The 27,620-nt window shown below is 42.9% G+C and overlaps 1 protein-coding gene across 2 annotated transcripts; it reads left to right on the forward strand.

Annotated features, from left to right (window-relative positions):
• Positions 1–18,886: 18,886 nt before the first annotated feature.
• Positions 18,887–27,616, forward strand: brd2a (bromodomain containing 2a). 2 transcript variants are annotated; one of them, XM_061897295.1, is made up of 12 exons: positions 18,887–20,944; positions 22,071–22,377; positions 22,446–22,583; positions 22,657–22,798; positions 22,870–23,069; positions 23,139–23,654; positions 23,725–23,853; positions 25,638–25,832; positions 25,903–26,141; positions 26,227–26,546; positions 26,627–26,752; positions 26,829–27,616. In XM_061897295.1, the coding sequence occupies exons 1-12, from the start codon at positions 20,913–20,915 to the stop codon at positions 26,954–26,956; spliced, it is 2,472 nt and encodes an 823-aa protein (XP_061753279.1). In that variant the 5' UTR covers positions 18,887–20,912; the 3' UTR covers positions 26,957–27,616. The 2 variants fall into 2 exon arrangements, with proteins under 2 accessions (XP_061753279.1, XP_061753280.1); XM_061897296.1 differs by having other exon boundaries at positions 22,234–22,377.
• The last annotated feature ends 4 nt before the right edge of the window (positions 27,617–27,620 follow it).

Consider the following 27,620-nt stretch of genomic DNA (forward strand, 5'->3'; position numbering starts at 1 on the left):
TTTTTCTTCTCAAATTTTAATTATTTTATTGCAGCAACTTTTGTCTTTTAGCACTTTCTCCATGGTACTGTGTTCTATCAATTCATTTTCCAATGTTATTTTACTGAAAAGGATTTCAATTGAAACAAGCTTAGGCTTTCTTGAAAAATGTTCTTTTAGTTGACCTTGTTACCAGTGAATCTGTACTGTTATGAAGCACACTTTCCTATGCAAATTTAGAATAAATTCTTCATCAATCAATCAACTGGTGTATTTTGACTGAAGTCGTTTGTTAGCATTCAACATTAAAAATGCAAGTCATCACTATTCAGTCTTCCCGGTAAGGTCTATTAAGGTGTACTGGAGAGAAGGCTTCGGCGGATAATCGAACCTTGGATACAGGAGGAGCAGTGTGGTTCTTGACCTGGTCGCGGAACTGTGGACCATCTCTATTCTCTCATCAGGGTCCTTGAGGATCCATTGGAGTTTGCCCAACCAGTCTACATTCTTTGTGGACTTGAAGAAGGCCTTTGACCGTGTCCTTCGGGAAGTCCAGTGAAAGGTGCTCAAAGAGTATGGGGTATTGGACCGTCTGACTGTGGCGGTCCGCTCCCTGTATGACCGGTGTCAGAGCCTTGCCCGCAATGCCGGCAGTAAATCGGATCCGTTTCTAGTGAGGGTTGGACTCGGTCAGGGCTGCCCTTTGTTATCAATTCTGTTCGTAACTTTTACGGACAGAATTTCTAGGCGCAGTCAGGGCGTTGAGGGGATCTGATTTAGTGGCTGTAGGATTAGGTTCCTGCTTTTTGCTTTGGTTTCATCTGGCAACGCAAGATCTTTAGCTCTCAATTGGTTGGTTCGCTGCTGAGTGTTACACCTACACAATTTTCCTCAAATGGTGTCTGTTGTCTGCTTGTTAATTTGCCAAAGCACTGGACAAGTGACCATGCCAGAAATAAGATGGCTTAACTCTAAAGACGTGGTTTGAAAACATGAATGTAAATGTGGCAGGAGCGGTTAAAATCAATACTTGAATTTTTAAATATCTAAATGAAGCAAAAGCTGACAAAACCACTGGACCGGTACAAGTGTCGTGATTGGGCCGCACCAGGTTTAGACACCAAAAGAGACAGTGAGCAAAATACAAAAAAAACACTATTTTATATTTACTATACACTGTAGCAGTGTTTTTGAACCTTTTTTGAGCCAAGGCGCATTTTTTTCATTCAAAAAATTCAGAGGCACACCACCCGGAGAAAACATTAAAAAATGCAGCCGATATTGAAAATAAAGACGTCACAATTGTTGGATATGAATTCAAACCATAACCAAAGTATGTGTACTGTCACGACCTGTCACATCGTGCAATGACTTATTTTAGGTTTATTTGTGTTTTCCTGTGTGTAGTGATTTAGTTCATGTCTTGCGCTCCTATTTTGGTGACTTTTCCTTTTTGTTGGTATTTTCCTGAAGCATTTTCATGTCGTCCTTTGAGCGCTATTCCCCGCATCGGCTTTGTTTTAGCAAACAAGTTGTGCGGGCGCTATCCTTCTTTGTGGGGTGATTGTAATTGTAATTGTCATGTCATGTTCGGATGTACTTTGTGGACGCCGTCTCTGCTCCGCACGCTGTAAGTCTTTGCTGTTGTCCAGCATTTCGTTTTTGTTTACTCCACAGCCAGATCAGTTTTAGTTTCATTTTGAATAGCCTTCCCTAAGCTTCAATTCCTTTTTTTTTAGCGACAATCGCCTTTGGTTTATTTGTGGTTTAAGCTGTAATCTGCATATTGTGATCACGACAAACCATATGTTCCTGACATCGTCATTTATGACATTAGCTACTTGCCGTAAAACATGGTGACTCTGCCGAGCTCTAGACAACACCGACACTCAACATTGGCACATTATTTGCAGATTATAGCTACTGTTTTGCAAAAAATATTTTTAGCCCAAATGGGTGAAATTCGGCAGTAGAGGGGTTAGTGCGTCTGCCTCACAATATGAAGGTCCTGAGTAGTCCTGGGTTCAATCCCGGGCTCTGGATCTTTCTGTGTGGAGTTTGCATGTTCTCCTCGTGAATGCGTGGGTTCCCTCCGGGTATTTCGGCTTCCTACCACCTCCAAAGACATGCACCTGGGGATATGTTGATTGGCTACACTAAATTGGCCCTAGTGTGTGAATGTGAGTGTGAATGCTGTCTGTCTATCTGTGTTGGCCCTGTGATGAGGTGGCGACTTGTCCAAGGTGTACACCGCCTTCCGCCCGATTGTAGCTGAGATAGGCACCAGCGCCCCCCGCGACCCCAAAGGTAATAAGCGGTAGGAATTGGATGGATGGATGGGTTGAATTACATAATTTCCCATGGCACACCACTAGTGTGCCGCGGCACAGTGGTTGAAAAACCCTGCACCATAGGGCCTATATGGTTGAATAAAATGCATATAAATGATGCATGGTGACAGTAACTATAATCACACTAAACAATGCAAAAACACAAATTGAGATCAGACAGCATATAGAATAACTGATAAAAAACAGCAAACCAACCAAACTAAATGTTTCACTGCACTAAAAATATACTTATAATTAGTCTCTGCCTTCTCTTTGACGCGCTCAAGTGTGCATGGAATTAGAGCGCACCTGAACGCATCACCTGACAGGAATGACGCTGTGACTCACTGTGTGGCTGAATCACGCGCTTTAAAAAGGAGGTTTGGCGTGGACACGGTGGACAAAGCAAACAACAAAGTTATATTTCCAAAAGGAATGCACTGCACTAGAATTGTTCTTATTTGTTGTTTACTCAACGTCTTGTAGCACAGTGTTTTTTCAACCACTGTGCCGAGATACAGTCAGGTGTGCCGTGGGAGATTATCTAATTTCACTGATGTGGGTTAAAAATATTTTTTTGCAAACCAGTAATTCTAGTCTGCAAATGATGTGTTGTTGTTGAGTGTTGGTGCGGTGTAGAGCTCGGCAGAGTAACCGTGTAATACTCTTCCATATCAGTAGGTTGCAGAATGTAGCTAATTGCTTTGTAGATGTGGGAAACAGAGGGAGGCAGCGTGGAGGTAAAAAGGTGTCTAATGCTTAAACCAAAAATATACAAAAGGCGAGTGCCCCTAAGAAAAGGCATTAGAGCTTAGGGAAGGCTATGCAGAACGAAACAAAAAAAGAACTGGCTACAAAGTTAAAAAAAAACGGATGCTGGACGACAGCAAAGACTTACTGTGGAGCAAAGACTTACTGCAGCGCAAAGATGGCCTCCACAATGTACATCCGAACATGACATGACTATCAACAATGTCCCCACAAAGAAGGATATAAACAACATAAATATTCTTGATTATTAAAACAAAGTAGATGCGGGAAATATCGGTCAAAGGAAGACATGAAACTGCTACAGGAAAATACCAAAAAAGAGAAAAAGCCAGCAAAATAGGAGCGCAAAACAACAGGAAAACAGCAAAAAAGTCCAAATAAGTCAGGGTGTGATGTGACAGGTGGTGACAGTACACCTACTTTAGGACAAGAGCTATAGTTGGTTCTGCTTTAAAGTCATATCCGACAATTGTGACAACATTTTTTTACTGTCAACTGAGTTTTGTTTTTTAATGATTTCTGCTGGTGGTGTGCCTCTGTATTTTTTTCAACACAAAAAATGTGCCTCGGCTCAAAAAAGGTTGAAAAACCCTGTTGTAGCAGACACTTGCCAAGCTTGGTGCACTGTTCTTCTAATGCAGGGGTGTCAAACTCAAATACAGAGTGGGCCAAAATTTAAAACTGAACAAAGCCGCGGGCCAAAGTTGAACAAATGAACCTTTAATAGGAACGCAAATGAGTTGTGCATTGAATATTGAGCAAGCAAGGCTTATATAACTTTATAGTGACATGCAAAATCCAGTTCCAAATAATAATAAGAAAAAAATATCAATGGCATATCAAATACAATTTTAATAAAAATGGAATGCCTCTTTTCTGTTTGCAGCGTTCTGGGGTAAACATCAAAATATTTTTTTTCCACAGGCTAATAATACATTTGAAAATAAAATAATAATAATAAATGAATCAAACACTGAAGCCTTGAAGTAGCAAGAGAATGTGCATGGATAAAAAGTTAATTAATGCTCAGTTTGCTACACTAATTTGCTAAAACACATAACTTAATAGTGCAAAATCAACTTTCAAAAAACTAACAAAAAATCATCAATGGTATATTAAATACAATTTGTTCTCCCGAAATGTGTTTGTCATTCTTGTTTGGTGTGAGTGCACAGTGTGGCGCATATTTGTAACAGTGTTAAAGTTGTTTTTATACGGCCACCCTCAGTGTGACCTGTATGGTTGTTGACCAAGTATGCTTTGCATTCACTTGTGTGTGTAAAAGCCGCAAATATTAATGTGACTGGGTTCGGCACGCTGTTTGTACGGAGGAAAAGCAGACGTGATGACAGGTTGTAGGGAACGCTAAAGGGAGTGTCTTAAAGGCACCCCCCCAATATTGTTGTCCGGGTGGAATTTGGTAGAAATTCGGGAGAATGGTTGATTTTCGGGAGGGGCACTGAACTTTGGGAGTCCCACGGGAAAATTGGGAGGGTTGGCAATTATTAGTATTTGCGAGGTATGCGGTGTTACAGCGGCACCGTCGCTGTATGATATCGGCGAGCCAGCTCTAATGTTAAATTGATATTGCCTCAAGGGCCAAATAAAATTACACGGCGGGCCAGATTTGGCCCGCGGGCCAGAGTTTGACACCCATGTTCTAATGCCAAGTAACGTAGCCAAGTAGCCGAGTGCGCCCTCTAGTGGCCTATCTAAAATATAAGTATTATTATCTTTCAAGGGAGCCAACATAACTGCGTATATACATAAGTAGGTTAATAAAAGATTAGCTACGATACCACTTTATCTTTTGCAGCCTTTTTTGTGACGCTGCAGATCCCACGCCAGCCGTGAAAGCACGCACACGCACACACCGACATGCCACATAAACGGCAAGACGCCATAAACAAGCGATAAATATGGAAACGTTCTCAAAAGACAATCCGAGAGTGTCGCCGTCCAGCCTGCTCAGTTTAGTGAAGGACATCACACGCTGTGATGCACTTTCAAAATAAGAGCACTTCCGTGGTATATTCTTTGAGTGGGACACATGCGTCTTTCTCCAATATTGGTTGTCCCCAAGTGGGGACCCACTTAAATCACTACATGTGTGTGTGCTGGGGACTCACCATATTTAAAACCAACATCACTGTATTATACAGTATTAAAACTTGCAAGGTCGCAGAGGGTGCTGGAGCCTATCCAGCTTCAGCACAAAGGTTATTATCAGCCTGTATAAATGTGGCATAACGGCAGCTGTAATGCATACCATGGCGATCTAACGTTGGGGTCGATGAACTTTAGTTGAAATTAATTTAGTTTATTTTTTATTTGGTCAGTGGTCAAAAAAAAACAAAAAACAGTGAAGCGACTGGGATGGGAATCAGCAGCTCCAAGTCCGAGTCCATGGTTCTCGCCCGGAAAAGGGTGGAGTGCCATGGTTGGGGAGGAGATCTTAAAGGCCTACTGAAATTAGTTTTTCTTATTTAAACGGGGATAGCAGGTCCATTCTATGTGTCATACTTGATCATTTCGCGATATTGCCATATTTTTGCTGAAAGAATTTAGTAGTGAACATCGACGATAAAGTTTGCAACTTTTGGTGCTGATAAAAAAGCCTCGCTTTTACCGGAAGTTGCAGACGATGACGTCACAAGGGTGAGGGCTCCTCACGTCCTTACATTGTTTTTAATGAGAGCCTCCAGCAGCAAGAGCTATTCGGACCCAGAAAACGACAATTTCCCCATTAATTTGAGCGAGGATGAAAGATTCGTGGATGATGATATTGATAGCAAAGGACTAGAAAAAAATAAAAAATTAAATTAAATAAAAAGCGACGGCCCTGGGCGGCGGCAGTGTGAGCGTTTCAGATGTAATTAGACACATTTACTAGGATAATTCTGGAAGATCCCTTATCTGCTTATTGTTTTAATAGTGTTTTAGTGAGTTGTAAAGACATACCTCGAGGTCAGATGGCTGCGGTGAACACGCAGTGTCTCAGAGAGAAGCCGAGGAGCCAAGCTCACAGCTGCCTTTTAAACAGCTACTGCAGGAGGACGCATAATCCAATGATGTCTCCAGTAAGATATATATCACAATTTTCCCATCCAAAAACATGCTGGTTGACGTAGTGAAACATGATCGCTTGACCGCTCTGTGTTAAAAACAAAGAAACACCGGCTGTGTCTGGGTGCTAAAGACAGCTGCAATACACACCTTTCCACCAACAGCATTGTTCTTTATAGTCTCCATTATTAATTGAACAAATTGCAAAAGATTCAGCAACACAGATGTCCAAATTACTGTGTAATTATGCGATGAAAAGAGACGACTTTTAGCCGTAACTGGTGCTGAGCTAATATTTCCTGACAGTCCGTGACGTCACGCGCACGCGTCATCATTCCGCAACGTTTTCAACAAATTTAAAATTGCAATTTAGTAAACTAAACCGGCCGTATTGGCATGTGTTGCAATGTTAAGATTTCATCATCGATATATAAACTATCAGACTGCGTAGTCGGTAGTAGTGGGTTTCAGTAGGCTTTTAAACCAAGTGGAGGATTTCAAGTACCTCGGAGTCTCGTTCACGAGTGAGGGAAGAGTGGATTGTGAGATCGACAGGCGGATTGGTGTGGTTTCTTCAGTAATGCGGACGCTGTATCGATCCGTTGTGGTGAAGAAGGAGCTGAGCCGGAATGCAAAGCTCTCAATTTACCGGTCGATCTATGTTCCCATCCCCACCTATGGTCATGAGCTTCGGGTTATGACCGAAAGGACACAAAATGAGCTTCTTCCGCCGGGCGGCGAGGCTCTCCCTTAGAGATAGGGTGAGAAGCTCTGTCATCCGGGAGGAGCTCAAACGAAAGCCGCTGCTCCTCCACATCGAGAGGAGCCAGATGAAGTGGTTCGGGCATCTGCTCAGGATGCCACCCAAATGCCTCGGGAGGTTTTTCGGGCACGTCCGACCGGTAGGAGGGAAGACTCAGGACACTTTGGAAAGACCATCTCACCCGGCTGGCCTGGGAATGCCTCGGGAGGAGCTGGACGAGAGGGAAGGCTGCAGCCCCCGTGACCCGACCTCGGCTAAGCGGAAGAAGATGGCTGGATGAAGTTTTACATAAACAAACAGTTGTACATTCATAAATTGAAAATGTTGCAGACCGAAAGGGTTTAAGCTGAAGTCGAACACTTATTGCGCCTAACCCTATAAACAATGTCAAATACAAGATGAGCTTCCAAAAAATATGAAATTTCCTTTGCCAACATATTATAAATACACCCTGTACACTTAGTTTCACTCTGTCAAACATGTGACATAAAACACTTGAGCACATTTCCCTCTGGTTTGAATAATAGTGTCTTACTTAGTCAGGGCATCACATTTGAAACCCTCGACTGAAAACAACAACAGCGTCTTGTCACGGTGATGCTGATTCAGCTTCATTCCGATCACGGAATGCTTAGTTTAGTTTTGCTTTACTGGGTGAAAAAACAAGTTTCAGACTAGTATCCAGGTTATCATCAACCACGTGACTTCTGAGAAACGGGTGGCCGATGATAAGCTAGGAGAGCCACACTGCTCTAAAGCGCCATCTTCTGACAGAACCAGTCATTGTCCACAATGACTCTGTAAAATGAGAAACACTCAACTAAAAATAAACTCACCAAAAAAAGTTAGTTTTCAGTTAGTCACACAACAAGGATTTCTTAGTCCAGCTGAAAGACAGAACCTTGACCAAGTTTAATGGTGGTTATTGTTTATCAGAGTGTGTGTGGAGAACTGACTATCCCAGCTACAACCAGGAAGGAAACAAAAACGGCCTTCAGCATGTTAAAGATGGATATCGGATGCCTCCGTGTGGCCATGTAACACAACATTATATCATCTTGACTCAGCAAAAAACAAACTGGAGTTAACCCTGAGCACGGCGGAATAAGGACAAAGAGTATTTGTGTCCTGTCCATTTCAAATTAAGGCATCAAGTCAAAAGGGATTCATCGTTGAGCTTGAACCGAAAACGTTCCATTAATATATGATGACGCAGCAGTCTGTTTTCATATTAACAAACAAATAATAAAACCATAAAAAAAATATTAATCTAAAAAAATAACTGTGTTGTTCATGTATTTTATGTATGATTACAATCATTTTTTTCCCCAAACATTTACTTGAATGACTATTACACATAGACCTAGCACAGGGGCTGGCAACCCAAAATGTTGAAAGAGTCAAATTGGACCAAAAATACAACAACAACAAAAATTTCCCGAGCTGCAAAAATTAAAAGAATAATTATATAAGTCTTATAATGAAGGGCAAAACATGATATAAGTTTCTATATTAAGCAAATTAGCCAATCATAAAAATGACTGTGTGTCGCAGTCTAACACAAATCTTGAATGTTGAAATATAATATTTATTCTACACATTTTTACAACATTGGAAAACATAAGTAAAACAGAAGCTTTCCCGAGGGAGAGATAACTCCTGGAAATTATTGGTTTGGAATGGCCAAAGGCATAAAGTAGGTAAAGGAAACGGCAGGCTGTCTTCTTCTAATAGATTTATTACAATCTTTTCCAGCTGGGTAATGTTTGCTGTGGTCTGGAAGAACATGGCACACAAATAACTATCAGAAATGCAGCCAATATTACATACAGATAATGTGTCATGAGAAATGCACATATAGATTAGACACACATGTAGAGGACGTAAGTAAAGGAAATTAAATGAGCTGAAATATATGAGGCATAATGATACAATATGTACATACAGCTAGCCTAAATAGCATGTTGGCATCGATTAACTTGCCGCCATTCAGTGACCAAATCTGCCTGATTAGCACCGCAACAAGTCAAAAACTTCAACAAAGCTCACCTTTGTGCATTCACAGCATGGAACGTTTGGTGGACAAAATGAGACAAAGAAGGAGTGGCATAAAACACGTCTTTCTGTGGCAGCGTAGGAGAAAGTTGTACATGTAAACAAAGTACAGTGAGTTTAGGGAACTGCCGAAATTAGTAGGACAAAACAGCACACGCCAAATACTCCCATCAGTGAAGCATGTTTAATACAAACAATGGGATTTCTAACAATAAGTAAGGTTTGGGTCATGCTGGTCTTTCTACAAAAACCATATTAAAACACAAAATATATTTTTTCTACTAACTTTTTTCCATTTTCATACATTTTTTAAAAAGCTCCAGGGAGCCATAGGGCTGCGCTAAAAAGCTGTAAGCGGCTCTGGAGCCACGGGTTGCTAACATGAGGCTTCTGGGTCTTGTGCCCACCCTCGTTCTTGCCTGTCTATGTGGAAAGTGGAAGAGAATGAGGGTGTGGTTTTCTGGCTGGTCTGCTTGTTACATCCATCTATTTTCCTACCGCTTATCATTTTCGGGATCACAGGGGGGGCCGGACCCTATCCCAGCTGTCCTCGGCCTAATGTCTCTGTGCGGCCCAGTAGCAAATGTGTCACGGACCAGTGCCGGTCCTCGGACCGTCTGATGGGGACCACTGATATAGAGTACATTTTCATGGAGGATAGTCCATGTAATTCACATATTACAAGGAAAAAAAGACTCCAAAAACAAAAATATGTGTGCCAAGGTAAATTATTCCCCTCCTTTTATTGTATCATGTTATTGAGCAACACCATGTTAATTTAAGTAATCAAAAAAAAATTCACCTGGTTCAAAGATCGCAATAAAAAAAAGGATTGTATTCCGTGCCAATCATTCACTTACTTACAACTCACAGCTATTGCAATCAAACTTGCACATCGGCTTGGGCAGTAATTGTTTCTCACTTCAGTCCGATATTATTTTACTGTATTGATTTTCCTTCTAAAAAAAAAGTTAATACTTACAATAAACACACATTAACACTTTTAGTTCTAACCGGGAAAAGAAAGATAGATATCTCAATCCCCAGCGGGTATGGAGAATAGTAGTATCGATGCTCTATTGCAGTGGTTCTCAAATGGAGGTACGCGTACCCCTGGGGGTACTTGAAGGTATGCCAAGGGGTACGTGAGATTTTTTTTAAATATTCTAAAAATAGCAACAATTCAAAAATCCTTTATAAATATATTTATTGAATAATACTTCAACAAAATATGAATGTAAGTTCATAAACTGTGAAAAGAAATGCAACAATGCAATATTCAGTGTTGACAGTTAGATTTTTTGTGGACATGTTCCATAAATATTGATGTTAAAGATTTATTTTCTTGTGAAGAAATGTTTAGAATGAAGTTGATGAATACAGATGGATCTTTATTACAATCCCCAAAGAGGGCACTTTAAGTCGATGATTACTTCTATGTGTAAAAATCTTTATTTAGAATTAAATCAAGTGTTTATTTTTCAACAAGTTTTTAGTTATTTTTATATATTGTTTTCCAAATAGTTCAAGAAAGACCGCTACGAATGAGCAATATTTTGCACTGTTATTTAATTGAATAAATCAGAAACTGATGACATAGTGCTGTATTTTACTTCTTTATCTCTTTTTTTCAACCAAAAATGCTTTGTTCTGATCAGGGGGTACTTGAATTAAAAAAATGCTCACAGGGGGTACATCACTGAAAAAGGTTGAGAACCACTGCTCTGTTGAATATAGCTATTTATTTCATTGTGGTCTTAAAGAGAAACTGCACGTTTTTTGGAAGTATGCCTATCAAAATATTCACAGTTCTTATGTAAGGCAAGAATACATATGTTTTTCTTTTATTAAGTATTTTAAGTCGTAAAATATGGTAAGTACGAGGTGACTGACAATGCAGCGAGTACTCTATTGCACACATAAAGCCTTGTAAAAACATCCAAAAAACCACCAACAATACTTTATTTACCGTACATCTTGTGACCAAAGATTGAAAAAATGTGTTAGCCACATTGTTATTTTAAGAGCTAATGTAAAGGATGTTTTTTTTAGCTTCCAGGTGTATTATGAATAATTCTTCATATAAACTGGACGATGTAAACATCCCATCAGTCGGCATCCCAGTGAGAGCAGACATTGTCCAGTAAGCATGGGCCCGAGCACCCACGGACAATGCCGAAGACCCATCTGGGATTGATGGCAAATTATTTCTCACCACCAAGCAAAAACCCTGCATGCTCAGAAAACTAGCTTCAGATTTACCGCCCGTCAGAGCACCCATTGCAGAAATGTAGATCGGCGCCTATGACAGTAAGTTATTGTTGTATTATGTTGATGTTTGCATTTCTTGTTTAGCACTTAACATTACTGCTGCAAGATGCCACACTTTGGACAAAGTCCGCAGCTAATTTTTTAGCGGCCCGCAGCACATTCTAAAAAATACTATTAAAAAAATAAGTAGAATGGATCCCCAATGATTTTAGTGGGATTTTATTTTAAACTGTCATTGCTCAAAAATAATGAATTAAAATCAATGTTGTTATGAATTATTGACCTATTTCAGTCTCCAATTACTACTCCTCATTATATTCCTTTTTGTAATTATTTGGGGGCGGGGGGATTGCACATGAAGTGTTTTTGCCTTACAAAAGTTTGATTTACTTTGACAAATAGGGCATAAAACATAAAATTGGGGGCGGCATGGCGTAGTGGGTAGAGCGGCCATGCCAGAAACCTGAGGGTTGCAGGTTCGCTTCCCACCTATTGACATCCAAATCGCTGCCGTTGTGTCCTTGGGCAGGACACTTCACCCTTGCCCCCGGTGCCGCTCACACTGGTGAATGAATGATGAATGAATGAAGGTGGTGGTCGGAGGGGCCGTAGGCGCAAACTGGCAGCCACGCTTCCGTCAGTCTACCCCAGGGCAGCTGTGGCTACTGATGTAGCTTACCACCACCAGGTGTGAATGAATGATGGGTTCCCACTTCTCTGTGAGCGCTTTGAGTATCTAACAATAGAAAAGTGCGATATAAATCCATCCATCCATCCATTTTCTACCGCTTATTCCCTTTCGGGGGCGCGGGGGGCACTGGCGCCTATCTCAGCTACAATCGGGCGGAAGGCGGGGTACACCCTGGACAAGTCGCCACCTCACCGCAGGGCCAACACAGATAGACAGACAACATTCACACTCACATTCACACACTAGGGCCAATTTAGTGTTGCCAATCAACCTATCCCCAGGTGCATGTCTTTGGAAGTGGGAGGAAGCCGGAGTACCCGGAGGGAACCCACGCATTCACGGGGAGAACATGCAAACTCCACACAGAAAGATCCCGAGCCTGGATTTGAACCCAGGACTGCAGGACCTTCGTATTGTGAGGCAGACGCACTAACCCCTCTGTCACCGTGAAGCATAAATCTAATCCATTATTATTATTATTATTATTAAAAACATGTTTTACTCTATATCCACAGACCTGAAGTTGATCAAGAGATTTAAGTGTTGTTTTAAGTTTGTATTATATGACTTTTTTTTTTTTAAATGTAATGACTGAGTCCCTTGTGGGCTGCCGGGACCACACTTCAAGGGAGCCCTTAAAGTTGAAAATAAATAAATATTGTATTGGTTTTGAAAATACAAAATATCAAATGCGGCAATAAGTGGAAAAGGTTTGGACACTCCTAGCTTAGTATTAAATTAAAGCTGAATCTGTTTATCAAATGGGTTCCAAAACTTGTAGAGCATCCTCATTATATTCAAGCTTAAAAATCTAAGGTTTTTGAATCACAATTTGTCTCAAAGTAGTAGTGAAGTGAACTATATTTATATAGCGCTTTTCTCTCGTGACTCAAAGCGCTTTACATAGTGAAACCCAATATCTAAGTTACATTTAAACCAGTGTGGGTGGCACTGGGAGCAGGAGGGTAAAGTGTCTTGCCCAAGGACACAACGGCAGCAACTAGGATGGCGGAAGCGGGGATCGAACCCGGAACCCTCGGTTCTAGTAGTCGTTGACTCTCATGAAGTCTGCTATAATTAGCAAGTGGATGTTGTGATGTGCCTGTTAAATTATCCATCCATCCATCCATCCATTTTCTACCGCTTGTCTCTTTCGGGGTTGCGGCCTGTTAAATTAATATGCTTAAAATGAGCAAGGTGTGTAATTATTAAATGTTTTTATAAATGTGCCTGTTACTTCATTACATGTATACTTAAAGTGTGTATATAAAATGTTGATGGAGGTTTTGGTATGTTTTTTAGAGCACTTTATTGGCAGAATATAGCAACTCTCATTACTGACTTTTGCTTGAGTTGGAATGCATGTTCCAGCACCCGTTGCAACCCCGAAAGGGACAGGCGGTAGGATATGGACGGATGGATGTGTGCTTCTCTTGTCTCACAAAAGAATTGTGAACGATAGACAAAGTTTCAAATCAAGTGCAGTTCCCCTTTAACTCAGAGTCAACGAATTTAGGATTGATTGAACCCAGATCAGCTTTTCTGGAACCCAACACTCAACAGTTTGCCATCTTAGGGTAAATCAGCTCAGACTTCAGGCTTCGGCACCAAGTTTGTTGAACCTGTGTGTGTGTGTGTGTGTGTGTGTGTGTGTACACTTACTGCACTGTGGAAGTATTTGGGGGGCTCAATATGATACTGCAACTTCATTACCTGGGATGAACGCTGCTTCAAGTGACCATTAGGTGGCGACAGCATATGCCTAAGAGTTCTGGCAGGTGAAGCATGACCTGAGAAGGGTTAAAAGGATGACACAAATCAGTTGATCTCATTTCCACTACGTAATTTTAAAAATAATATATACCTTTGTGTGTGAGTATTATCTTTATCAAAAAAACTAACTTGTATCATTATAAATATTAAAGGCCTACCGAAACCCACTACTACCGACAACGCAGTCTGATAGTTTATATATCAATGATGAAATATTAACATTGCAACACATGCCAATACAGCCGGTTTAGTTTACTAAATTGCAATTTTAAATTTCCCGCGGAGTTTCCTGTTGAAAATGTCGCGGAATGATGACGCGTGTTTGTGACGTTATTGGTTGGAGAGGACATATTAGCCCGCACCACTTGCGGCTAAAAGTCGTCTCTTTTCATCGCGCAATTACACAGTATTCTGGACATCTGTATTGCTGAATCTTCTGCAATTTGTTCAATTATTAATGGAGAAGTCAAAGTAGAAAGATGGAGGTGGGAAGCTTTAGCCTTTAGCCACACAAACACAGCCGGTGTTTCCTTGTTTAAAATTCCCGGAGGTGAAGCTTTACTATGGATCAGAACGGTCAAGCGAACATGGTTCCCGACTACTTGTCAACCGGCAGGTTTCGGTGAGAAAATTGTGGTAAAAAGTCGCCTCTTACCGGAGATCAGCGAGCTTGCGCCGTCCATGCAGCTGCCGTGACTTCCCTCATTAACTGGCGTCAACACACCCGTGGACACACCTCTCCGACTATCAGGTACTGTTTAACTCACTAAAACACTAGCAACACAATAGAAAGATAAGGGATTTCCCATAATCATCCTAGTAAATGTCTCTAAAAACATCTGAATCGCTCCCAATGCAATCGCCTTTTTAAAAAAAAAAAAATTCTAGTCCTTCACTATCAATATCCTCATCCAAGAATCTTTCATCCTCGCTCAAATTAATAGGGAAATTGTCACTTTCTCGGTCTGAATAGCTCTTGATGCTGGAGGCTCACATTATAAACAATGTGAGGATGTAAGGATCCCTCACACCGGTGACATCATCGTCTGCTACTTCCGGTAAAGGCAGGGCTTTTTTATTAGCGACCAAAAGTTGTGCACTTTATCGTCGATGTTCTCTACTAAATCCTTACAGAAAAAATATGGCAATATCGCAAAATGATCAAGTATGACACATAGAATGGACCTGCTATCCCCGTTTAAATAAGAAAATCTCATTTCAGTAGGCCTTTAAGGCTCTGAGAAGCACCAATAAAAAATGTACAGTATCTTATCATTTTGCGTGTGTAAATCAGAAGTGCGTCTGTGTAAATGTCTGGTTTTGTTCTTTTGGGATATCCATACATCCAACCATTTTCTACTGCTTGTCTCTTTCGGGGTTGCGGGGCTATATTGACTTTAAATTCCCACATAAGTGAAGTGAAGTGAATTATATTTATATGGCGCTTTTCTCAAGTGACTCAAAGCGCTTTATATAGTGACACCCAATATCTAAGTTACATTTAAACCAGTGTGGGTGGCACTGGGAGCAGGTGGGTAAAGTGTCTTGCCCAAGGACACAACGGCAGTAACTAGGATGGCACAAGCGGGAATCGAACCTGTAACCCTCAAGTTGCTGGCACGAACAATCTACCAACCGAGCTGTGCAGCCCCACATAAGAACTTTCTGTTTTGGTTGATTTTGGTGCAGCCAGTGGACCAAAGCGGTAGTGTTTTTCCTGAAGAAAGACCACATTTCCCATGAGGACTAACGCTTAATAGCGTAGTAAATCGCCAGAAACTACTGTCACGGTCATACAAACTGCCAAGATAATATCACAATGATCCAGTATGACTGATCTTTCCACAGTAGGAACCTACATGATTTATTTCAACTTGATATTTGCGGTTTGCAGTCATCGCATTGTTTTTTTCTTTATTCCAGTGTGGAACTATCAAGCTGCTGGCTATTTATTACCAAGCAAATATCCAATATCTAACATTGCCATTTTGATTTGAGCACTGAAAGGTACTTTTTGAGCTATTAAAGCAAAAAAATCCTTCCTCATATTTGAGCTCATGCCAGCAAGTGAAAGCCGGGCCAATGATGATCCTTGACTGTCCTTTCATCCATGTGGCCTCACTTTTTCTTTGTTTGTCTCCTCAGACAAAACTATTCTTGTTGCAGCCTCGTGGAAGAGTGATCTTAACACCAACATATCTGATAAACTCTAGAACTCTGCCCTGAAACTGGTCCACTCCTCCTCGATATGTGCCTGTCATGGTCTCATCCAATGTAAAGTATTCCATAAAATTCACTACACTAATTCAAAACTATCCAAAATCTACCCCACTGTTAGCAATACCTGTAATAGATGCAAACAATCTCCGGCTGATCATGTCCGTATGTTCTGGTCCTGCTCTAAATTATGTTCCTTTTGGGAGGACATTTTTGACACTATCGGAGAGGCGTACAGTCAAGACTTTCCCTCCAACCCATTATCAGCCATTTCGGCATATGCCCTGATAACACGTGCCCTGTACCACTAAAACTTGCTGTGGCTTTTACGACCTTGCTGGGCAGGCGACTGATCTTGTTCAATTGGAAGCTGGCTCACCCCCATCACACGGCCGCTGGATTAAAGAGGTTCTTTACAATTTAAAATTGGAAAAACTTAGGTTTTCACTAAATGGCTCTGCTCAAGTGTTTGAAAGCTCATGGAGTCCTTTCTTACTGTATGTCAACTCTCTTGATTTATGTCCAGACGCAGATGAGGAATAATCTCCCTTATAATTATTATTATTATTATTTTTTTTTTTTTCTCCCTTTCTCTCTCCTTTTAGTCTCTTTCTGTCTTTGGTCTTGTATGGGTGTTCTTACTTGTTGTTTGTGCCATGTGTCCCTGGTTGGTTCCACCTGAGTGGGGTGGGTGGTTGGTTTTAGGGGTAAAGGTGTGAAGAATTCACTGACTTTAAAATTGTACTGTTTCGACTTGCACCTTTTTTCTGCATATGTGAAAAAGTCAATAAAAAAGTTGGATTAAAACTATTCTTGTTGTTGTTTTGCAGCTTCTGCTATGATAGCAGTAATTGCATGAAAGAGTTCGCATTGACGTGGATCTTTATAACGAATGGGGAGAGGGGGAAGTGACGTCTACAAGCAAGTCAGCACATTTGTAGGTTTTGTGTGGTAGGGTTCCTGCCACCCTCCTCAATATTGCTTAGTACCAGTGAAAGCGATACAAACCCCCTCAAGCCATGCACAAGGTCATTCAACTAGTTGTAGGTCACAAATCACAAGTTTTTTGGGGGCACAGAGACATACGTGACAAATGAGGTTAGTTTCAGGATTAGGAAGCACGTTAATCTTGTGTAATCTGCTGGATCCAGACTTTCCTGTGCCATAGCTGCTTTGTCATGGCGAGAATGAAACACTGCACGGATACGCTCGTCCATTCAGATGGAAATAGCTCACTTTGAGAGTATAATGAAGTGTCGCTGCATTTCAGCTCACATAACTTTGCATGGTTTCATGATTACATCACTGTTTGCTCAACAGTCATTTTTTTGTTTACATCTACACTGATGTTCTTAAGATCCTGTCTCCATAAATTCTACTTGTACGGCACAGCCCGAGCAAGCAGCAAATGTGCCATTTACAAGCATTTGTGCTTCAATGAAATTTAACGCTTCCTTCTCCCCTCACTTCCCAGGGGGTGGAACAATGGGATGGGTCAACTGCAGAAGGTAATTTCACCACACCTAGTGTGTGTGTGTGACTACCAGTGGTACTTTAACTTAACTTTAATAGTAGAAATCGCTGTTATTCGCTTCAAAAGGTGTGTTTTTAAGGAGAAGACTGCTTTCAATTTTGGATGACTGGGATTGAGTGTGGCAAGTGACTGGCGCAATGAGAGACACACACCGGTGATGAGTCAGAGACGGCTGATTGTGACGTAATCTTCCAAGCCCATTTTTCCTTCGCTGCTGGTGGAGACTGGACCTGACACATAAAGCACAACATGGAGGCTTCAGTTTATTTTAAAACATTGCAGACGAGCACACTTCTCAATAACACCCTTAAACATAACGATCCACAAACACCATAAAACAAATCCCACCATCCATCTTCTACCGCTTGTCCCTGTCGTGGTCACAGGGGTGCCGGGGCCTATCCCAGCTGTACTCAAACGGAAGGCGGTGTACACCCTGGACAGGTCGCCACCTTATGGCCCTGCAAAGGCATAATGCTGCAATCACATAAACGCTGCAAGATCAAACGCAAATGCTGCAAGTGCTCCTCCCCCATGCAGACCCCCAAAACAACTGCATTTGAGAAATGCTGCAAGTTGGGAGCGCACAATGCAAGTTTGCCAGCCTGTCAGGGAAGCCAGACCTTTAGGAAATATCAGTCTTTAAAGACTTGAGGACACCTACAAAAAGTTAGCGGTATAAAAATTTATTTTTAATGTCTTTGTTAAGCATCCATCCATTTTCTAACGCTTATTCCCCTTCGGGGTTGCGGGGGGGAGCTGGAGCCTATCTCAGCTACAATCGGGCGGAAGGCGGCGTACACCCTGGACAAGTTGCCCCCTCATCGCAGGGCCAACACAGATAGACAACATTCACACTCACATTCACACACTAGGGCCAATTTAGTTTTGCCAATCAACCTATTCCCAGGTGCATGTCTTTGTCGAGCATTTAAATATATTTTACAATGTTATGGAGCAACTGCTTAACATAGCTAATGTTAGAGAAGGTAGGTCTGCTCCGCTAACTTCTGTCAACTTGCAGCATTTCTCTCATGCAGTTGTTTTTTTTAGTCTTTTTTTACCTGATTGCAGGTAAACAAGTTTAAATTGAATAATTTTCAAGGTGTACCATGTTTCATGGTGCACTTAAGATACACTGACCAGCAACTACGTATGAATAAGCATAATTAATGCAAACTTGAGGATCTTAGTATCTGCTTTTTGAAGACCGTCTCTTGTTCATACACGTTTAGTTTTTGTCATTTAAATTACATGAGTTTGTGAAAACTATATTTATAGTTTCTCGAGAATCAAATAATTTGTTTTGTTTTTTGAATACAAAAATATTTTCATCGCAGACTCAGGCGCTTACTAAGCATATTTAAAAATCCCACCTCCTCCTCCTCCTCCTCCTTCGTGTTTTTGCACGGAAGAGAGCGGCGCCTCTCCAGCAGCCATTGCTGTGACGCATGCGCAGTGCATCGTCGTGACGACCTCATACGGGCTCGTCAGCAGTCATGTTATGGAAGAAAATGGACGCCTTCAACTTCTTTTTAACTCTTGTACACATTTAAACTTTTAAGGGACGCTTAGTCGAAGAAGAATTCAATAGAAAGCGGCGTCGGAGTTAACCACGCCAGCATCAGGGCTTTTTTTTAATTTTTTTTTAAACTGTCTTGTCACGTGATCACTCCTGTCCAATCGCTGAGAGACAAGCCCGGCGGAAAAAGTACGGTCTTTGTTCGGACGTTTTTAGCGACCATGTTTTTCAAAGTTAACGATTTCATCAAGAAATGATTCGTGGCCGACGCGAGTAGGACGTTTTTTTCCACGCAAAGGGCACGTCATGGATCTCTTTGTTGGGTGTAGTTTGAGTGCCACGTACTTGGCGCGGTCTCGTCACGTGACTTCCCCTCCCCCACCCGTCTTCGAGAATGGGAGAAGAAGGCGGACATGTTGGAGGCAATGTGTTGGTTTAAAAACTATCCAGGTGGAAGACAAGAAGATATTTTGACCACAGATTTTGCAGGGTCTTTGGATTTAACACTCGTCATTTGTCTTTATTTGATCATTAGGACTTTGGTGGTATACTTTTTTTTACATTTATTTGGTTTTTTTTATTCCTTAATTTTTTGCATCACGAAATGTGATTTTTCTACAACGTTGGCTGGACATTTTTCTGACACTGTCTAGATTTAGTTCGACTTTTCACAGCATGTTTGAGTGACATTGTCGAGAGTCTAACCTTGGAGTGGGGGATGGGTGAATGTGATTGGCTGAACATTTTCACTTTGAGTATCTATTGGATTGTTTTTGCTGAGCTGACTGCCATTTTATGAAGAATTGTCTCATCAAACGTGAACGTATTTTGTAACGGGCTCTTACAAACTTCAAAGAGGCGTTTATAGGTCATTTGAAGTCTTTGAAAAGTGAACGTATTTTTGAACGGGCTTCTACAAACTTCAAAGAGGCGTTTATAGGTCGTTTGAAGTCTTTGCGAGTGAATGTATTTTTTGACGGGCTTTTACAAATTTCAAAGAGGCGTTTATAGGTCGTTTAAAGTCTTTGAAGAAACTGCGCTGTCATTCTGCCATAAGGACTAATTTCTCTGCCGTCTGGCATCGCAATGGTTAAAGACGATAAACACGTCCCGAGTATTTTTCCACCCATTATTACCTTTGTTTGCCACGCGGGACGGTTCGACTGTGCTGTTTCGTCTTAAACCTACGACGAAACACGACTTTTTGTGTCGTTTTAATGCGTCTGTTACGAGCACGTCGCGTTTGGGCGTGTCAGGTGATGGTTTATTGTGATACCTGCTCAAAATTCGACGATTTAGCTTGTTGTCGTCGTGTGTAAAGATGGCGACAGGCGCTCGTCTGTGACACTAAAATGCGGCTCTTCTGGTAGATGGGGCGGGGCCATAGTGCGCGTGACACTAAAGCTCAACCAATGGGGGTGTATATTTAACCCCGAAAGCCCGCGTTGTTTGCCTATTGGCCAACGGCCGCTTTGGTTTTGCATACATTCACGTAATGTAAGCTGTTAGAAATGCGCTCAACGTCCTTGTAGTCATTTAGCGTGTCTTTATAAATGGAAAACCAAATCATATTTTGAAGCCCAAAACTACTTAGTCACCAACTGTTGCCCCCCCCACTTAAACAGCAAAGCAACCGCTTTGAATTTGTGGGCTTCAAAGACTTCACAGGCTGTTCGGGGGTCTTTTGGGTGTGGTGACTTGAAGGACAACGTCAGGAGCCAATAGAAACGCGGAGGGCGTGGACGTGTCGAGCGCGCTCCGCCAATGGGAGCCGTTGCCGGTCTATAAAAGAGCGGGTGTAAGCAGGCGGGCGCCATTTTCACGAAGCAGAAGAGACGGACGTCGCCGCAGGAGGGAGCCGGTTGTAAAAAAAAAACGGGAAGAGGAACGGAACCGGATCCTGGCTTGACTTTAGTTTAACACAATCCGGATCCATCCTGATGGATATGGCCGTTAACCCGCTCATTGACAGGTATCTACTGGTAAACTTGACTCTAAGCTTCCCGTCGGAGGCAATATTTTGAACTCTTGTCTCATACGGGGCCCTAATTTGACGAGCGTTTGATGTCTATGTTCTGTGGGTGCCGACATGTCTCGAACAGTAGCGCTGAGCGGAATATAAATTAAAGCGCAGAGTTAGTGACGAAGGACTTAAAAGTGTACCAATTTTGGGCCGTGTTAGCAGGAAGTCGGCGTCATATTAGCCGCTACTCTGTTGGCGAGCATTAGCGCACCCTAACCCTTTTAACGTCGTGACCCGTTTTGCCACCGCTGCTTGTCTTAGATCGAAACTGCTTTAGCATGTGATGACAAGGCAATGTTGTCATCGGAGTGTTTACTTTACTGCACCGACTTCCATTTTAACCGAAAGCTAATGATCTATCCGGGGGTGTTAGTTTTGGTGGTCGGTTGCTTGGTTACAGAGCACAATGTCACTCAAACTAGTCAATGTTTTACTTCACTTGTTTGCTACTTTTGTTTTACACTACGTTTGTTTTTTATGTTGTACCTTTACAAAGACAATAAAGCATACTAACTGACAAAATGTTTCCAGATGCTGTATCATTCAAAATTTGGAATGGATAATTTTGTCAAACTCATAAAAGCAAAGTGCACTTAAAGTGATGGAGGAACGCAATGACTAGCACTAAACACAAATTTCCTGAAACCCACAATATGCATCAGTTCTTGTGACAAGATTTGTACCATCTAAGTGCTAACTGAAAACTAAATAGTCTGAATCCTCAATGCATTTTTTTTAAGGGTAGTTGAGTCATGTCTGTAACATGGCAACCGAAGCTCCCCCGTCTATGGATAGTGGGTGTTACGCTGGCTTAAAAGGTTTGTAGAAGCCCACTTGAACACGTGCGACTCCTAAACAAACCGCTGAGCTCCAGGTAGGGGGGTGTGAGGGTTAAACCGGACCATGTGGCTTGATGCGATTACAACGTATGCCAGCAAGAGGGCGCTGTTTCCCTACAGTTAAAAGGTTTGAACATTGAGTGTTTTTGAAAAGCAGGGAATTGGGTATTATTGCAGAAGCAAAACGACTCACCACTTGTCAGCCCTGCTAAGATGCTACACTGTGCTCTCCGCAGCTCCCATGGTGGGGTTGAGGTTGGCATAATGGGGCTCACAGCAATGGACCAGGGTTCTGGCACGGCTGCAAAACGAATCCGGAAACCGTCCCTGCTTTACGAGGGCTTTGAGAGTCCGGGGATTCCTCTGTACAACCAGACGACTCACTTTGGTACCCTGCAGCCTGTGGCGAAAGACGTGGGCCGTGCGGGGAAGATGACCAACCAGCTCCAGTTCCTGCAGAAGGTCTTGCTGAAGTCTTTGTGGCGCCATCACTTTGCCTGGCCCTTCCACCAGCCCGTAGACGCCGTCAAGCTCAATCTGCCTGTGAGTACCTCCTCAATGTCGCTCCGCCGTTTAAAGGCAGCGTTGTGATTCCTCATGTCTCTTTGCAGGATTATCACAGGATCATCAAAACGCCCATGGACATGGGCACCATTAAGAGGAGACTCGAGAATAACTTCTACTCCAGTGCCAGTGAATGCATACAGGACTTTAACACCATGTTTACAAACTGCTACATTTACAACAAGGTAATGTTTCGATGTCCCGGATCCCATTTTGTGGGATAACACGGCGCTCACTTGTCACATGTTCCTCTCCTAGCCATCTGATGACATCGTGTTGATGGCCCAGTTGCTGGAGAAGGCATTTCTGCAGAAGGTGGCCCAGATGCCCCCTGAGGAGTTCGAGCTGGCCCCCCCGCCTGCGCGCAGTAGGCAAATTAAAGTCGGGAGGCGCGGCAAAGGTGAGTACCAGTGAACGCGGACGGTAGACTGCTTTCGACAAACCACTTGAACATTGTCTCTTTGGTCTCAGTCCCGGGAGGAGTGACCACCGCTCACCAGGTGCCAGCTGTCTCTCAGTCAGCGTACTCGCCGCCCACTCCAGAGACCCCTGAATGCATCATCTCGATCCCCCCGCAGACCATCTTGACCAAGAGCCTGCAGCTCACAATGCCGAGTGAGCACAGCATCCCCTCCATGACTGGCCTGCCCCCCACGCAGCCCACTACCAAGGTGAGAGTCCACAGAAGATGAGAATAATATAGCAGAAATGTCTAACACCTTTTGTTTTCTTTTTCACAGAAAAAAGGCGTCAAGAGGAAAGCAGACACGACTACACCCACCACAGTAGCCATGCCCATCATGAGTGGCATGGGGATGGGGATGGGCATGGGTGTGGGGCTTGACTCTCCGCTCACTCTCAGTGCTTTAGGAGTGGAGCACAACTCTGAACTGGGCCTCAGTCAGGATCTGGGCCTCAGTCCAGGCCTGGGCTTCAGCCAGGGCTTGGGCATGAGTGCAGGCCACGGTGCAGTCACTATGGGTGGCAAAGCACCTGGGGGCTGCAGGCGAGGAGTGAGCGGGCGGCCCATCAAGCCCCCCAACAAGGATTTGCCCGACTCCATCTTGCCAACGCCGACTCGTCGCAGCAAACTGAGCCCCCAGCTGCGCTACTGCAGCGGGGTCCTGAAGGAGCTGCTGTCAAAGAAGCACGCTGCCTACGCCTGGCCTTTCTACAAGCCTGTGGATGCATCCTTGCTGGGTCTCCATGACTACCACGAAATTATCAAGCAGCCGATGGACCTCAGTACCATCAAGGTAGATGGCACCCTCCGTTTCAACACTTGTGTTGTTACTTTAAACGTCTTACATTCTGAACTGTCCGCAGAGGAAGATGGACGGCAGAGAGTATGTCAGCGCTCAACAGTTAGCCGCAGATGTCAGGCTGATGTTCTCCAACTGCTACAAGTACAACCCCCCTGATCACGACGTGGTGGCCATGGCTCGAAAGCTCCAGGTAACTTGACCGTGGTCGATAAGACGTTAATATATATCGCGATAGACACATTATTGATAGCAAAAAAAAATCGTTCGATAAAATGCTTTGAAGGAACCGAAATGAATATTGCATGTGAACAAACGCACCCTGGCAAAACAGGAAGTGATTAATGAAGAATGGGCCATCTTGCTGTTTTGCTGTTGATTCTCTGCATGGAGTAAGAAGAGAAATGAGTGCTGCAGAGAGCAAAGAAAGTGTGGATAAAGCAGGAAAAGTCACCATGAAAGTATGGCAGTTTGTTGGATTCTGTCAAACTAACCCTGGTCCTTTGCGTGTTTTTTCGACCCTCAACCATTCCCTATCTCGATGTACGGAAACACGTAGAAACTCCAGTTTATGACTGTCTAGAACAGGGGTGTCCAAAGTGCGGCCCGGGGGCCATTTGCGGCTTGCAGCCAATTGTTTAGTGGCCCGCCACACATTCTGGAAATGCTATTGCAAAAATATAATAAAAACACTAAAAAAAGTAGAATGAGGTGAAATCTAACCGGGAAAAGTTGCAATGTTGACACAAAGCTGCCATGCAGGCTGTTTGTTTTTCTTTTGCTCTTATTGCCAATGCTAAAAAAAATAAATAACTAATTATTGACCTATTCAAGGCTCTTATTACTTCAAATATTTCACTTTATGTTTTAGGTGGGAAATATGTGCATATATTGTCTGGTTGCCATATAACAGTGTTTTCTTTGACAAAAGAGCTTAAAACAAAGGAAATAATAGTTCAAACGTAAAATCGACAGATATATCTGAAGTTGATATCGCAACATAAGAGTTACAAGTAAAACTAATAATAAAAATGTATCACTTTATGAGTGGGTTTTTGGATTCCAAAGATATTTAGTGGGATTTTATTTATTTTTTTACTGTGATTACTCAAATAATACATTTAAATCAATGGTGTCCTGCATTATTGAGCTTTTTAGGGCTCCAATTAATTCAGAGCAAACATTGCTTTCTGAATGTTTTGGCCAATGGGGGAAATACTGCATATTTCAGTTTTACTATAAAAAACAAAGTTGTCTCTGACTGAAAAGGCATATCAACCTGAAGTTGATTTAGAGATTTAGTGTAAGCGTTACATAAAATTAAATAATAATTTGACTTATTTTTAACATGTTAATGACGGAGACCCTCTATGGTCCCTGGGAGTCCTAAAGGGGAAAAAAAAAGATTCTATATATTATATGGTTTAGAAATTAAAAATGTCAAAACGGCCCCTGTATGGTTTAATGTTTTTGTGTGTGGCCCTCAGTGGAAAAAGTTTGGACACCCCTGGTCTAGGCAAAAAAAAAAAAAAAAGTGCTACTTTAAAATAATTTTGTCAAATAATAGATCACTGCATAACATCACTTTCTTTTCATACTTAAATAATAACAGACCCAATTAAATGTTACACATACCTTGTAACCTTCCTGGCAGTAAACCTGCAAAAAAAAGAAATGCTTTTCTGAAGTTTTGCCCCTTATGACACCTTAATACAACGTTGTTTTTTGGGATTTTAGAATTGTTTTGTTTTCCATGGTTAACAATTATTTTGCCTTGCTAGCTGATGGGATTATAATCTAAGTAAGGTTACATTTGAAATAATGTTAAAATTTAACTTTTTTCCCGGTCCATATTTTCCATAGGTCATAAATAATAATTATCGATCAGTAATTTAAACTTCAGCCCAGCCCTAGGTGTAATACACCACGTCGCCGCTGTTTCAGTGTACAAAATTGATGTTTGCCAATCTCCACCAGGATGTGTTTGAGTTCTGCTTCGCCAAGATGCCAGATGAGCAGCCGGCACCTCCGAGCTCCTCGTCTTCATCTTCATCATCATCTTCCTCATCGTCTGAGAGTGAGCTGACCAGCGAGGAAAGCGAGAGCGAGAGCAGCCCCAGTTCCGACTCTGAGGAGGAGCGGGCCAACCGCCTGGCCGAGCTGCAGGAACAGGTGTGCAGGAAACGTCCGCCACGTCTCGCTAACGACTGACTGACCCCCGACTTCTGACCTTTCTCCTCAGCTGAAAGCTGTCCATGAGCAGCTTACTGCTCTCTCCCAAGGCCCCATTGTTAAGCCCAAGAGAAAGAAAGACAAAAAAAAGAAGAAGAAGAGCGAGAAGCATCGGAAGATGGACGAGGAGTTGGTGCAGATTAAAGCGGCCAAGCCACCCAAAGCCAAAGCTCCCAAAAGCAAGAGCAGCAAGGCAGGGGGACTTTCTCTCATGCCAATCAAAAAGGCTCAGAGCAAGAAAAAGAGCAAGTGAGTACTGACACCTGCTGGAGAATGTTGTTAGTGCTGCTTGATGACAGCGTCCTAACCAGTCTCCACCTTTGCTCCTCCCTAGGTCCAAAAAGGGAAGCATGATGTTCAACATACCTCAAGCTCTCTCGGAGCCCATAATCCCTCATTTCGACTCCGACGAGGAGGAGGAGACTGCGCCCATGTCGTACGACGAGAAGCGTCAGCTCAGCCTCGACATCAACAAGCTGCCCGGCGAGAAGCTGGGCCGCGTCGTCTACATCATCCAGTCCCGCGAGCCCGCGCTCCGAGACACCAACCCCGAGGAGATCGAGATCGATTTCGAGACGCTGAAGCCGTCGACGCTGCGGGAGCTGGAGCGATACGTCATGACGTGTCTTAGGAAGAAGCCCCGCAAGCCCTACGGTGAGCCGAAGGGATAGAACGACTAGACCCCTTGAAGCTCAAACAGCTGGTTAACTTTGGGGTCTTTTCTTTTCCTCAAGCAATTAAAAACAGTGCGGGAAAGTCTCGTGAGGAGCTGGCACTGGAGAAACAACTGGAGCTGGAAAGAAGGCTGATTGACGTCAGCGGGCAGCTAAACTCTGGGAAGAAGCCCAAAAAAGCCAAGTGTAAGGCACCCCTCCCCCGCTTCTCGCACGACTCTCCTTGTGTGTCAATCATCACATTTGATCTTTTCTTTCATAGTGGAGAAACCTGCCACCGAGTCCAGCATTCAGCCGTCACGCCTCAGCGCCAGCAGCTCCTCTTCAGACTCCTCCTCTTCCTCCTCCTCGTCCTCTTCCTCAGACACCAGCGAGTCCGACTCTGGCTGAGAAGCAGAAACCTTTTACTTAAAAAAAAAAACCGGGGGCCATATGTGACAGACCCCGCATGTACCACTTCCTGCTAAGTGGACCGGATCGACAGAGCGGGCCAGGACCTGTAGTCCGACTGTCAGACCAGGAAAGTTGGTGCCCTCCTGCTCTCGGCTCACTCGTCTGTCCACGAGAGGGACGGAGGGGAGCGGCTGCCTTGTTCCAGGTTCAGGGGGTTCTGAAGCGGGCTAAGTGAAGGATGCGTCACGGGAGAGAAGTGCAGAGGAGTCTGTCTTCTGGACATGATTCCCCTTCCTCCTGTGCTCCCTCTCTCGACAGTGTGTAGATGTTCTGTACAGTTATAGAACTATTTTCTTTTATAAAGAAGCATTTTACTTCCCTCTGTGGGAACCCGGCAGACAGAGAAATGTGTGCGAGTGTGTGTGTGCGCGCGCAGCCTGGTAAGGTTTGGTTAGTTTTGACGCAGGCGTTGAAAAAAGGGGTGTGGTTCAGTAGCTCCACGCGTGTGCTAGTTTGGGGCTTGCTGCTCTAACGGTGTGATGTTGTACATTTAGTCTAAGTTAAAGTTTCTCCTGTTTGTTTTTCCTGATTCTCTGCACACTTGTTTGCTCCTTGTGACCAATTTGCTAATAAAAAGCTGCCAGGATGCCCAAATGATTTT

This window comes from Nerophis ophidion, linkage group LG04 (assembly GCF_033978795.1).
Source record: "Nerophis ophidion isolate RoL-2023_Sa linkage group LG04, RoL_Noph_v1.0, whole genome shotgun sequence".
NCBI lineage: Eukaryota > Metazoa > Chordata > Actinopteri > Syngnathiformes > Syngnathidae > Nerophis > Nerophis ophidion.

Excerpts from the sequence above, each read along its gene's own strand:
- brd2a (XM_061897295.1), top strand. The coding sequence starts at position 20,913 with ATGGATATGGCCGTTAACCCGCTCATTGACAG. Across the intron at positions 23,655-23,724 it reads TGGACCTCAGTACCATCAAG|AGGAAGATGGACGGCAGAGA; the intron begins GTAGATGGCACC and ends AACTGTCCGCAG. Across the intron at positions 26,142-26,226 it reads CAGAGCAAGAAAAAGAGCAA|GTCCAAAAAGGGAAGCATGA; the intron begins GTGAGTACTGAC and ends GCTCCTCCCTAG.